Source organism: Enhydra lutris, unplaced genomic scaffold (genome assembly GCF_002288905.1).
Source record: "Enhydra lutris kenyoni isolate GAN:26980312 unplaced genomic scaffold, ASM228890v2 scaffoldscaffold1, whole genome shotgun sequence".
In the NCBI taxonomy this organism is placed as follows: Eukaryota; Metazoa; Chordata; class Mammalia; order Carnivora; family Mustelidae; genus Enhydra; species Enhydra lutris.
In genome coordinates this window covers 9388368-9403019 of record NW_019154085.1, presented here as the reverse complement: position 1 = coordinate 9403019, position 14652 = coordinate 9388368, and the positions used below count along the sequence as shown (strand labels likewise).

Below are 14652 nucleotides of genomic sequence, written 5' to 3'. Positions count from 1 at the left end.
GTACACTGAAACTGAGGCTGAATTTCATATATTTGTTATCTATTCATTCTATTGTATTGTGCCGTATTGTATTATATTATATTAAGATGACATGTGAAAGAAAGTAATGAACCAGGAGAATCAGGAGAACTAAATTCTAGTCTCAGCTTTACCACTAGCAGGTAAATCATTCCACTCCCTTCTCACAGCTCCAACCAGGGGCTCAATCTCCTTTATGAGCATCAAGAGATCATAAAAGAAAAATGTAACTGGTTGCCTTTATGGTAACCGTAAGGAGTAAAATTATGATTTCATGTCCCATCCAGTGGACGTGAGTATGTGGCACCCTTTGATCAGTCAGAGAGAGATGATGTGTTTTTCAGGTGACCTGCTATTATTTTGGTACAGTAGGTTAGACTGCTGAGTACAGAGAGGTTGTGCAACCGTTTTGAGGTTGACTTTTGCTCTCCTGCCTGTGAAATCTTCTCTCCCAGGATGATGGGCCTCTCTGCGCTAGAGGCGGTGTTGAATGGCTTAGGATCCTAATCCAGTTTACTTGCTCTGTAATTTTTTGGCGAAAAATCTCTCCAGATCCCTTATGTTTCCTTTTGTAGCGTGACTATGAACACACTTGTCTGTGAAAGTCTTTGAGCGTGTTGATTCAAAGTCAACACAATTACTCTTTTCATGGAGTGCACACGAGGTGCCCGCACATATTAGGGCATTTCTTCAACGCATCCTGTGAAATGGCTCTAACAGCCCCATTTACTAGATGAAGAAAATATGGCTGGGATTTAATTCCAGGCCAGTCTGCTATCATTCGTTCATCTCCCCGCTGTGGAAGAAAGAGTGAGATCTCAGGTCTGTAAAAGTCAACGTTGCCTCCAGATTTCAATTTAACTGGTACTGTTGTTTCGTCATTTCCTTTTACTTAATCTTTGGTGACTGACTGGTGACCAGTAGTGACGTGGGCGTGCCTGGGTTTCTTTTTGCCTTGGGCACGCTATCCTCGGGGGATGGCACTAGGCAACAGAATTAAAGGGTAAAGAAGTAGCCACAGAGGGTGTCAGAAAAGGAAATGCAACAATGGATGGATTTTTTTTTTTAAGATTTTATTTATTTGACAGAGAGAGAGAGTGAGAGAGAGAGAGAAAGCCAGCGCGTGCAAGTAGGGGGAGCTGCAGAGGGAGAGGGAGAGGGAGAAGCAGAGGAAGAAACAGAGGGAGAAGCTCTCCCCACTGAGCACTGATCAGGGAGCCTCACACAGACATGGGCCTCGATCCCAGGACCCTGGGATCATGACTTGAGCCAAAGGCACATGCTTAACTGACTGAGCCCCCCAGGCGCCCCAAGGATGGATGTTTTAAAGACTGGATGATTGGTCCCGGAATAGCTGTCTCATAGTCCATACTTCCTCCTATTTCATTTCACTTCCGTATCCTATTTTCATTTTGGAAGAGGTTAGATAATTAATTTTTTCATTTTCTGACTAAAAGTAGTTGTTCTTTTCTCAGAGGTATAGAGTTAGTAGATAACTGTAGGGGCTATTGCTGATACTTGTAACTTTGTGCTTTTGTTTTTAAAGACTTTTTAATTTATTTATTTGACAGAGAGATCACAAGTAGACAGAGAGGCAGGCAGAGAGAGAGGGGGAAGCAGGCTCCCCGCTGAGCAGAGAGCCGGATGCGGGGCTCAATCTCAGGACCCTGAGATCATGACCTGAGCTGAAGGCAGAGGCTTTAACCTACTGAGCCACCCAGGTGCTCCAGGGCTTTTGTTTTTAATAATAATTGCAAATAATTGAAAGTGTTTCAGACATTTACTCAGCAGGGTATGTAGTCCCGCATTTAAAAAAAGTGTTTATGGGAACTCAATGTATTTTGTACCGTTCTTAAGGGAAGCACGTTTGGCCTTTATGATCATCATTATCTTTCTGTGATAGAGTGAACTTCTTCCCAAATAAAGAGTGATCTATATTCAGGAAGCACTTAATGGCATCCTTTCAACAGATCACACAGCGGGACCCGCATGAACAGAGTTAACAAGTTTTATCCATTAAATCTAGTGACTCGAACAAATTTTTATTATCCTTTTGTACAAATGCAAGTGCTCCCTCCCACAAAACCACTTGTTCCCTAATGAAGTGTTTCAGCCTGCTCATATAAGTTGATGGCTTCGCATGGTGAGAGTATTACTGCGTCGACCGTTGGCTTTTAATAACGTGCTCCCATCTTGCTTTCATGACATACTGTACTCAGAATACTCAAGTATGGACAGATGTTTAAGAATATTATTTTTTTCTTCTTGGCTGTTGATTAATTCCCAACACCCGCTCCTGATTAGAATGCAAGATATTTTCTTTCAGATGTGGAGTCTTTAATTACCCAGTCTAACCCAAAAAAAGGACAGGCAGCATGCCAGGAATCTGTATCAAAATGCTGGAGCATCATCTTCTCAGGCTTCTTACCGTTGACCGTAGGACACAGATGCTAGGTGGCAACTTCTATCACTCTGCTTATCTTCCAGAGCCAGTGTGTTAGTAAGGAGCATGCAGCTCCAAGAAAGGGAATGTGACGTACACTCTCTGAGGTTTCAGCGAAAATCAAATGGGTAGTTTCATTAGGGGGTTTGGCAGGGGGCCCCACAACCTCATTGCAAGATGGAGTAGGTACTCTGAACCAGCTGCGCTCTCTCCATGAAACCCACGATGGGCTTTACTCCTAAACGAATGCCTTGTCTGATACCCCCAGTAGCGCTTTTTAAAAAGTGGAGTTAAAGGGTTAGTTGAATTGAGTTTTTTAAGTGATGAAATGATACTTTAACACCTGAGTTTTAGATTGCATTATTCTTATTTCCTAAAAACCTGGACCCTTGGGGATCAATAGAAAAGCTATTTGGGGGAGGGTACGTACCTACTTATTACCAAGAACTTTCTCAGAAGCTTGAGTTCTCTTAGGTCTTGACAAAGTGGATCTTCCAGCTTCGTTGTCTTAATGACACAACCTGACGGTCACTCTTACCTCCCAGGTGACAAGTTAGCCATCTTGCTCCCCCTAGTGGAGTTGTAACTCTACCTCAAAGTTTAAGAATTCTCTGTCAATACACATTTGATGCAGGGTCTTATTTTTAGGAAATCAGATATTTTCCCAATTTATTTTCAAAGACTGACAATAAAATAAAACAGTATTGCATCGGAGGGACTGGTACGGGATGTGGGTAGAGAACGGGGCCTTTGGTGATGAGTTTTCAGTTCCTAGTGTTGGCAAGACTAGCTGTATGATTGATAGTGGCTGCTGAATTCAAGGGGCCTTTCTGCTCTGCACTTCTGTCTTAGAGGGATCCAGTGCCATCAGCCTGGCAGATGGTCACCTCAAGAAGGCAGCCGTCAACACCCCTGGAAGAGACAGTGGGGTCAAGGCAAACACTGTGATATATATAGTGGTTCCAAATTAATAGTCAACAGAGTTTAAGTATTTGACACTTATGAGCAAGAATATTATAATTAGAATATTCCCCCTTTCTTAAAATCATGTAATAGAGGCAGTATTTAGATGTATCTTTTTTCCCCTAAATATTTATTTTCAGGGTAAGTATTTATTTAGGGAGAAATAAAGCAGCAAGATTGGATTAAAATCCTAACAGAAAGGAATGCCAAAGTGCTCTCTAGGTATGTTTTATTTGGGAGGGTGAAGAAAAAAAAGAAACACCCATAATGTGGTGTTTTTTTTTTTTTTTTTAATATTACTTGCTAAGGAGTCATAGTAATTTAGTTCAAGAATTACATCTAAGCAAACACACAGCATCTGTCTAACAAAGCACGTATCTGTGAAGTCGTGATTTGGAATCTCATGACGCTTGGATTCACCATCGTGGAGACAGTGATGTTGCCGCAGTGGTGACCTGTCCCTGCCGGGGCCAGAGAGCTCCATCGAGCAAGACTCTGGGCCTTGGAGAACAGGCGCTTTTCTTTTCCTCAGGGAGTGTGAGGGATTTATATGTGAATCGACGTGCATCTCGGTGTCTATGTGCACGAGTGTCAGTACAGTTATGTATATGTGTGGGAAGATGCATGGACAGGTGGGTGTATGTGTGTCCAGATGTGACTGCGGGACTCGAAGAGTTGCTTCTTCCCAATGGATGCTAGAAATCCTGTGCATTGACAATACTCTGTGAAGCCGCTTTTAGCAGAGCTAGGCCCAGAGGTGTTGGGCACACGTGCACACCATTTCTGCTGGGAATTCTGTGCATCCATGATGCCCTTCAAAACGGGCTCAGTGACTGGGCTTGGAGGTCCTTGGGGTGCTCGTTGCCGCGGGGCTGTGCCGGCCTTCCTTGTCTGGCAGCTTTGTCCGGCGGCTCTCCTTGGGGACATTCCAGCCGTAGCCGAGAACCCTTGTCTTTCTTGAGAAGCAGGAGGACTAAGGCAAGAGTATCTCTGTGCATTCCTTACACTCGTGAGTGACGAGAGGCTTTGTAACTAGCCGTGTTTCCTTGAAGTGACCAACTAGGGACACGTAAGTCATTGAGATGGGTGTCTTCTCAACCGTTAATTGATCACTGTTGACTTAACACTAAAGTCTCGTCAGACTCTGCCCCTGCTTGTCATCTAACTCATAGGGCTGCTGGGTTTGTTGTTTTCTTTTCAGGTTCAAAAAGGCAGAAAAGTACGCGCGAGCATTTGGCCATGAGCGAAGCAGATGGGGGATTATGGAACAGAGAAACAAGTTTGCATGTTGTTGTTAAAATCCTGAGTTAGTGTCTGATTCTGTTGTGTTTTGTTTTTTGTTTTTTTAAATGAAATATGGTCCTTGCCATGGGGCAGATAACCCAGAGACTTGGTTTTCGCAGGTGGTCGGTCAGAAGTGTGTGGAAGGATCTTCTTGTCTTTAGGCAGATCAACAAGCTGACACCCAACTAGTAGAAAACTCGCTTTCTTTTCGAGACTTCTTTCCCGCTCTTTAACTGTTGGCAATTTGAGAAACTCTTTGAATCGTACACCTTAGCAAGAAGGCAAAACTGAGAGTATTTGGGACAAAAGAAAGATACATTTGTCTACTTGCTAGAAACTTTTGTGGCAGGGGGAAAAACTGCAGAAAAATTCCTGACATATTGAAAAATTACCTGCAACTTAACATTTTTATTTTTTATTTCATTTATTTGTCTTTGGGGGGGGCGGGCGCAGAGGGAGAGGGTGAGAGAGACTTTTAAGCAGGTTCAATGCCTAGCACAGAGCCTTGATCTCATGATCTCATGACCCTGAGATCATGACCTGAGCCAAAATTAAGAGTCAGATGTTTAACCAACTGAGCCACCTAGATGCCCCTGCAACTTAGTGTTTTTAATGCAGTGTTTCCTCAAGGAGTCTTACTATAGTCTACTTACGTTATACCCGCAAATACTTACTTACCCACAAGTACTTACATTGGTACCCGCAAATAACAAGAAACACCATCAGAACCTATAAGAAAGGCCACAGGAGAGTAAAAAAGAGAAAAGAAAATTTATAGACATGATGACTACTGGGATTCTCATGTGGAAGGCACAGGGAGACATTGAGGCAGGTGATGCTGATGGTTTTACCTTCGCCCAGTGTTCTGAGAGTTAAGTGAGCATTTATTAAAAATAGATTCACAAGTACCCGCCCCAGATAGGATAACTCAGAATCTCCAGGGAAGCGGTGTAGGAACATTGTTTTTTTAAAAATTTTTTTTTAAGATTTTTTTTTAATTTATTTGACAGAGATCACAAATAGGCAGAGAGGCAGGCAGAGAGAGAGAGGAAGGCAAGCAGGCTCCCTGCTGAGCAGAGAGCCCGATGCGGGGCGCGATCCCAGGACCCTGAGATCATGACCCGAGCCGAAGGCAGAGGCCTTAACCCACTGAGCCACCCAGGTGCCCCTAGGAACATTGTTTTAACAAGCATCTCAGGTGATTCTTACGGTCAGACACATCTGGGAAACTGCTGTCATCTGATTGCTGACTAGAACTACTGTAAAGGGGGCGCCTGTGTGGCTTGGTCAGTTGAGCGTCTGACTTTTGATTTTGTCTCAGGTCATGATCTTGATCATGAGATCGAGCCCCACATCAGGCTCTGCCCTGGGTGTGTCACCTGCTTAAGATTCTCTCTCTCCCTCTGCTCCTTGCACTCTATCTCTACCAAACCAAACCAAACCAAACAAAGCAAAAAACGAAACAAAAAAAAATCGAACCCATTGTAAAGTATTTCTAGAAGGTGTGAGTGTGTGTTGTGTGTGTAGTTGACAAAGTTTTTAAAGTTTGGAAAAACAATTGTCAAATTCTACATTAGCAGTGTTAAGCATTTCGTAATAAATATATCTGTTATTTGCGTCGGGTTGTACGGTTACAGACGGTTTTCCCGCGTCTCTTCTCATTTCTTCCTAGCAGCAATCCTGTAAGGGCTTGAACAGCAAGGACCATGCGTACTCCCGGACTGCACATGGGAGGGGCTCAGCATGTAGCCGGCGGCCGTGGAGCTGGCTTTGAACGGGGCTCTTCACCACATGGGGCGAGCCCAACATCAAACCCAGAGCCCACAGCTTGTCCTCTTTTACCCCACTCTGGTCACCTTGTTGATAGCAGCATTTCCAAGATATCAGGTTTTTTTGTGTGTCCTCACCTTTGCACACCCTGATCCCTGTGCCTGGAATGCCTTTCCTACCCTGTTAGCAAACTTACACTCATTCATTCAAGTGCCTTCCGTGAAGCTTTTCTAGATATGCTCTTCTCCTCACCCCACCTACCCTTCAAACAGAGCTAGTTTCTCTCTCTCTTTTTTCAAGTTTTTATTTATTTATTTGACAGAGAGTGAGCGAGAGAGAGCAAATGCACAAGCAGGGGAGCGGCAGGCAGAGAGGGAGGGAGACCAGGCTCTCCAGTAAGCAGGGAGCCCAATGCGGGCTCGAACCCAGGACCCTGGGATCGTGACCTGAGCGAAAGGCAGATGCTTAACTGACTGAGCCATCCAGGTGCCCCAGAGCTAGTCTCTCTTTCAGCTGTGTTTCCATCACGCTTTGTAAATCTTTTCAATCTCTTCTGGGTCTTGTGTAAGGTAGGTGAGTTCAATATAAGTGCTCACTGGTATTCCCCTCATGATCCCCACCCCGCCATTATACCACTTACTTTGTGCAAACAGTGGGATATAGTGACATCGGAAACACTCAGTGCCTTTAGTGTTGGCTAAAGCTGTGGGAAGCATTTGAGAATGATTTCAAGGGCTTTCCAAACATTGACAAAGAAGTGTTCAGGAGGCCAGAAACTTGGCTATTAACATCCACTAGAATGGAATTGTCTGGGGGTACCAGGGTACAACGGGTCTAACGAGAAGTCGAAAACAATGGGGACTGTACATTCAAAACTGCAGATCTGGGAATTTCCTTGATGGGAAACTTAAGGGTGCTTCAAGGATGTCTTCATTTATGGTTGAGTTTTATGTCATACTCCTAGCCCCAGGCTAGAGATGACTGCTATGGCTTTCAAGTTGTGTTACGGTTATTTCTTGATGCAAATATTTCCCCCACTAGCCCTCTAGTGAGGGTGAGTCTGAGCCGTATTCATCTTTGTCTGCCAGTTGATAATTGTTGAATCAACTTTCTGGGAACCAGTCTTAGAGCTGTCTGCATCTGAATACCATCAAATATGTGTCATTGTAGTTCTAATTCAAATTCTCCTGTGTTTGCAGCCCCCACTGGTCCAGGCAATCTTCAGCGGTGACCCAGAGGAGATACGGACGCTCATCCACAAAACCGAAGATGTGAATGCTCTGGTAGGCGACGTCAGGGCTTTTCCTGCTCGGGCCCTCTTAGCCGTTCTCTACCGTAGCCCTCTTTGGTATCTGGTGAAAGCTCTGGACTGGTGCTCAGAATTCTGTTTTTAAGTCCACAAAGTAAAATACATGTGGTTACAGTGGAAATCGGGCATATATAAATACAGATATCAAAATACGAAATATCAAATTCGTGATATAATCACATCTGTGTGCTTCTCCATTAGCACATTTAAATAGCAAGATGTGGCAGAAGATCTAATAATGAGCATCATTTCAGACCAGCGATGAGCATGATCGATATTTTGTGTTCTCTGTGGCCACCCTAGTGTGGTATGAACATACCTGTGATTTCCACTGGGGACTGAGTGACAGTTACCGGTGACACTCATGAGACTGGTTGCCTGCCTTCATGATAGAAGGGAATGTGAAATTTCCATCGGAAAGTAGTAAAAATAAAGAGGTCCTGTTTTTGCCCCCAGAGCCTCTGCCTTACAGCAGGGCTTGACAGACTATGGTCTGGCACTGGTTTTTGCCAGCGAAGAATGGTCTTCATTTGTTAAATGACTGGAAAAAAAACAAAAACGAAAAGAGGAATAATATTTTGTGACATGTGTAAATTACATGACATTCAGATTTCAATGTCAATAAGTGAAATCCCGTTGGCACTCGACCGTGGCTGTTTTCCCGCCACAACAGCAGAGTTGAGTAGAGATTAATGACAGAGACTGTATGTGGCCCAGGAAGGCAAAAATATTTATTACCTTTAGAGGGAAAGTTTGCTGACCTCTGCCCTAGAGGATCCATGAACCTGCGACCAGTAGGTGAGCTTGGCCTCCTGTGTGTAACTGAAATCATACGTAACACACATGTGATTGCGGACATGTGTATCTTCTGTGAACAAGTAAAGGCATTTCATCGTATTCTTAAAGGGGTGTGTGGTCCCCAGAAGGTTAAGAGCCCCCAGATCAGGAAGTTCTTGAGATAAACAAATCGGCAATGAGGAAAAGTGAAAAGAGTTAGTCAATAATTTACCCTTTTAATCGTTTCCTCGACCCAGATCGAACAAGCAATTCTATGCAGTACACACTACTAATCTCTCAGTGTTAAGTCAGTTACCTCAAGGCCGTAGTCCATGGGGAGAGGCGCTGCCTTTGAAGTCTCTAGGGTTCGCTGGAACAGCAGAGAGAGTCAAACACATGTGCAGAAGAAGGGCTTGGCCCCAGGGACTTGTGACTTGTGTCGGAGGTGGGGTCTCTCCGCTGGGCTCAAGGCTTTATTCGGGAGGGTCAGAGGGCGGGCAGGTGCGGCTTTTGGAAAAAGCTTTTGGCAGCCTCTCCCCGGCTGGCGCTGAACCGGCGGGGTGGTGTTTCAGGATGTTTGTGCAAGGGAAGCGCAGATGAGGCCCGGCCAGGGCTCCTGGAGGAGGCAGCGGGGCGTTTGTCCAGAGCCCGTGCGGCGTGGCGCGGACTGCGGAGAGGAGCCGAGGCAGGCCCGCTGACTGCCAGGGTGTCCTGCCGTCCCTGCCATTCGCCGGCCTGTTTGGTGGCTGTGGCCCGAGTCCAGGCGAGCCCGAGGCAACGTTTCAGTTACTGTCTTCTCCTGAGGATGATGAGCAAACAGCACTTTTGTTCAGTCAAACATGCCGGGAAAGACGGCACTGTCCTCTGAAGGGCCTTTATGTCTCCTTAGGAAGGTGACAAGTGGTTGCTGGCTGGTACGGGTTGGGAAAGCTTAACTTTAGTTGTAACCTCGCTGTATCACTGAGCCTGCTAGGTTAACTGCAGTAACACGTAGACCCGGATGCCCGGTTGCTCAAACATGGGAGAAGCTTGGTTCTCTTGTGACCAGACTGGAGCCGTGGCTCTTTTCCACATGGGGTCCCAGGTATCAACACGTAGCTTCTAGCCCAGGAGGCTCATCTTCAGTCCAGCCTGCCAGAAGGGGAAGAAGGAGCATGGACGATCTGAGGAGGATTTTTATGGATCGTCTTGGGAGTGGCACAGTCACTTGCGCACACAACCCGACGACCAGAACTTCGTTCCATGCCGCATCTAACTGCAAGGGGTTGTGAAATTTGTACAGCTGTGTCCCCAGAGACTGGAGAACATGAATAGTTAGCAACCTTGGCCACAGCAAGTTTTGGTACTACAGAATTTTAGGGAATTCAAGCCATAACACTTACTTATCTTTTAAGACTCATTTAAGAGTAATTTACCCATTTAAGAGTAATTTACCGAATTCGGGCCTAGCGCTGGGTGCTAGGGATACAGCGGTGAGAAGGTTGCTCTCACCCTCATGGAGCTCACGAGAGGGCAGAGAATCAACAGCGAGAAATCATACTGGCTGCCATTTTGAAAGGAAAAATGCGGGCCCTGTTAGGGGCACAGGTTAATCATGAGGGGCTGAGGAAGCGGTGCGCACACTGACCCCTCGGGGGCCGTTGTGGGGTTTGGTGTGTGGGCTTTCAGGTGGGTCAGTGTGGGTGGGGGGTGGGGGAGGAAGAGCATTACAAGAAGGAAAGCCTGACTTCCTCCCGGTGCTGGTGTGGCTCCATCGGGGCCCAGCGCCTTCCTCCGCTGTCTCCTCTGTAGACTCCGTCTTCATAGCCCCCTTCTCCTTCCCTCAGGTGAGTGTAAAGAACCTCATTTGCCCCCCTGCTCTCTGGCAGGTCTGTTGGAGACAGTGAGCTGTTCTCTTGACGTCATGCTTTGCTTTTGTCCACGCTTCTTTGGATCAGTAGTGCTGACTGTCGCTGGGGGCGTCTTAGGCAATGTGGGGAAAGCTACCGTTGGCCCAGGGCGTCTGGAGATGGAAGGCGAATAAGGATTAGCTACCCAGGCCTGGAGCTTCCCTTCAGGAGGGAAGAGAGGCCACTCACCTGCACGTTTAAATGTCAAGGAAGGGAAACAAATAATGGCGCGGCCTCCTGTTAACGGGAGGACACGATGTGTCTTCCTCCCTTCTCACCCTTTGCTTTCTTTCTTTCTTTCTTTCTTTCTTTTTTTAAAAGATTTTATTTATTTATTTGACAGACAGAGATCACAAGTAGGCAGAGAGGCAGGCAGAGAGAGAGGAGGAAGCAGGCTCCCTGCAGAGCAGAGAGCCCGATGTGGGGCTCCATCCCAGGACTCTGAGATCATGACCTGAGCCGAAGGCAGAGGCTTTAACCCACTGAGCCACCCAGGCGCCCTTTGCTTTCTTTCTTTAGCTGGATTTATTTTTCTTATTTGTCCTAGGTTCTGATTTTTTTTTTTTTTTTTTTTTTTTTTGCTTTCTTTTTTCTTCCCTACCTTCCTGTGTCTTTCGATCACCTTTGATGAAGTGATCCTGATACGGAAAGTGATCTCCTTCAGCTTCGCCTCTCTGTTTTTCTGAACTTTATTCCCTGCTGGCAGCATTCATGAACTGTGTGTCATCCAAACGAAGTTTTCAACCCATTGATATTGATGCTTTTTCTCACTTCTCCACTGTTCCCATCCCATCTGCCCTTTCAGACCTGTTCTTTCCTCCATTGTGTCGTCCTAATTCTTGTTTCCCTTCTGCTACCTCTTCTGCCACCTCCCTGCCCAGCCAGAGAAACCTACTTCCGCTTTCACCTCCCAGAACTCAGCGAACCTCGCCGGACCCTTCACTGGAGCTGGTTACTTCTGAGAGACTGTGCGCTGGATACGGGGTGGCTGTGTTTTTCATTCTCTCCTGCTCCGTGGCCCAGTCCAGTCTTCGCAGCACATGTGGAGTGAATGACCAAACCTTGCTTCATTACTCATGTTGAGCATTTTGTGGTGGCCCACTTTTCGTTTCTGCCAATGAAAACACATTATCCACTAGTGTCCAGATTGGTTAGTGTCCCTCAGGTCTCAGTTATAAGACTGAAAGTTCTCTTCATAAGACTGAAAATCTGTAGTTGGATTTGAGGAGCCAGTGAACAATCAGGAAGGGCACTGAGTCTTCCTGTGGTTTCTCTGGCTGGCGGCATGCCCAGGCCTGGAAATGTGGGAAGACAGTTGTATACTCTGAGAAATCCATTTAAACTGATCTACACGTGGTCTATTTTAGGAGGCTCTATCAGACTAACAAGTTGAGCTCGAGGTAGAGTATCTGAGTTCAAAATGAATTCTGAAAACCAAAATTTGAACTCAGTAATGTCACTTTTGGGATTATGCTATGAGAACATGACACCAACAGACAGTTGTACAGTGCCATACTGGAATGGGGACAGAGATAATTAGGGCCTGTCATTGGGGAGTGGTGAAGACAGGGAAGGAACCATTCCTAGTGATGTTTTAGATCTGGGAAGGACGAGAGAACTACCTCAAATAGTTCAAATGTTGTCAGGTTCAATGGAACTAGACTTACCGTTATGTCGGTGGCTGTAAACTACAGATAATATTTCCAGCTCAAAATAGAAGAAATAACTTAATGGACAGGGACCTATACAAAGAAGTAATGAGCTGACTTGACCAGTAAGATACTCCCCGGAAGACCACTAGACTGGCGGATCTGAAGGAGACGGATTGTAGCACATGGTCTACTCTCCTACCTTGTGCCCTGACCCGTCACTGCTAATGGTTTATGACAGGTTTTTTTCTCCGAGTCTTAAAAGACCAAAATTTCTTTTTAGGACAGCGCTATTAAATTGGAGTTGGCTTTTAAATAGAAACCTCCTTCCCATGCCTGGACTAGGTGATGTTTAAAGTCTTTTAACAACTGTGAAGGACTACAACTCCAAGATTTGTAAGTCTCGTATGATAGCATATACCCGTGGTATTTGTTTCTTTTTTAAAGTATCATTAACAGTTATGAATACACACACACACACACACACACACACACACACACACACACACAACCATTCTCATACCAAAGAAAATCAATAATAATTTGTTGGTATCTTCTAATACCTGGTGTATATTCAATTTTATTTTGTCCCTATAGCTTCAAACACTTTTTTTTCTTTATAGTTGGGCTGTCCCCAAGTTTATTATTTTACTCCATCTAGTTTTTACAACAAAATGATTTTGTCAAGCTGTTAATGTACATTATTTTCCCTAATAGGATTTGGCCCAAGTATATTGGTGGATTTTGCTTACTCTCTCCAATCCCAAGATGGGAAGTGAGGATATGTGAATATAACAGAATAAATCTCGAGGTGAAAGCTAAGCTTACATTGGTAAACAACTCACAGTGAAAAAAGGGGAGACAACCATTAAAGCTTTAATTTTTAACTATAAGCATCAGTTTGGGTGATAATGGCCTGCTAGTCCCAAGATCCAAGTAAGAACTGTCCCAACAATGCATGGTAAGAGTTGTCTAAAAATAAATAAGGCAAATTACCAATAGTACACTTGTAATTTGTTCTGTGTGTGTGTGTGTGGAGGGCTACTGTACTATTTCTTTATATGAAAATGATCACCACAAGTCTAGTTCACATCCTTCACCTCACGTAGTTACAAAATTTTTTTTGTGGTCATGAGAACTTTTAAGATCTATTCTCCTAGCAACTTTCAATTACGTAGTATAGTATCGTTAACTGCAGTCACCTTGCTGGACACTATACCCCCATTACTTATTTTATAACTGGAAGTTTGCACTATTTTTAAAAAAGATTTTATTTATTTATTTGAGAGAGGTGAGAGAGAGGGAGAGAGAGAGCATGAGGAGGGAAGGAGGGAGAGGGAGAAGCAGACTCCCCCACGGAGCAGGGAGCCCAATGCGGGGCTCAATCCCAGGACCCAGAGATCCTGACCTGAACCAAGGGCAGACACTTAAATGACTGAGCCACGCAGGCGCCCCTAGCATAGCCTTTTACGCTTCTAGATTTCTGTGTTTTCCGTCACTTCCATATATCTTACTTGATTTAAAAAAAAATTTTTTTTTAAAGAAAGAATTGATAATAGGGATAAAAACCTGAGATGTTTTGTTAGCCTAGAGATCTGGGCACTTTCTAAGTTAGACCCAAATCAGGAGCTGCTGGGAACCAGGAAACCGCAGGCAGGAGTGGCAAAGCCCTCGTCCCACCACGGACAGAAGCTCGCTGACCCGTTCCTCTCTCCCTGAGTGCCTCTCTGCAGGAATACAGGCTCGGGGTGGCCCAGACTTCTTACGGTTTTAAGAGAAAAATACAGGAAATCTCTAAATTGTTAAATGTTGGTTCCAAAAAGTGATCCAACATTGTAGAGGCCAAAGAAAATACATCTGTGGGCCAAATCTGGCCAGCAGGCCACCGTTTTGCTAACCGTGGGTGAGATCAGCAAATGCTCCTCGGCGAAGGTTTTTCTGGCCACCTGGATCTGGAAATCGAAAGCGTGAAGCCAGCGGGCAGGTGTTCTGGAGAGAGCAGTGGCCTGCGTTCTTCAAATGTTGACAGCACTTCTGGCTCAGTAGCCTGTGGGGCTGATGGTGCCTTCATTGTCGTTCGGGGAGGGGTGCTTTTGTCCTGAGGCTAGGTGCCTCTCCCTCAGCACATGCCTGACAACACTGTCGCAGCTCCTGCTCCTTGTTGGACCACTGCCCGGGATGTGGGGCTGTGGTTTGGGAGCCATGACCTGGGTCCTGTAGAAAATGATTCACGAACTCCAGATGGCAGCAAAAAGGCTGCCGCGATGCAGCTTCGTGGCCATTTAAAATGTGTGAGGGCAGGTCTGGTTAGCATCACTCCTAATTACCCTGCAGGGGACACCCGACAGCGTGAGACCCCACTTCTCCAGCGCTGGCCTTGGAGGTACAAGAGCCATCCTCCGTGAATGGTACCTCGTGCAAGGGTGTACGATGTGTACCATCCAGGCAATAGAGGTGGTTGTCTGCAACTCTGGAAACATCAGGTGTCATGCTGTGGCCCTTAGTATTCCTTTGCTGAACATTGTTACAGCACAAAGAAAAATCTTGCAA

General features: G+C 45.4%; 1 protein-coding gene across 1 annotated transcript in view; it reads left to right on the top strand.

Annotated features, from left to right (window-relative positions):
- The window catches only part of LOC111143071 (ankyrin repeat domain 44), a 353405-nt gene that overhangs the window by 145079 nt on the left and 193674 nt on the right, over positions 1-14652 (top strand). The window contains exon 2 of the mRNA XM_022496527.1: positions 7678-7761. Within this exon, the coding sequence (XP_022352235.1) occupies positions 7678-7761 (84 nt within the window). The remainder of the gene's footprint in view (positions 1-7677; positions 7762-14652) is intronic.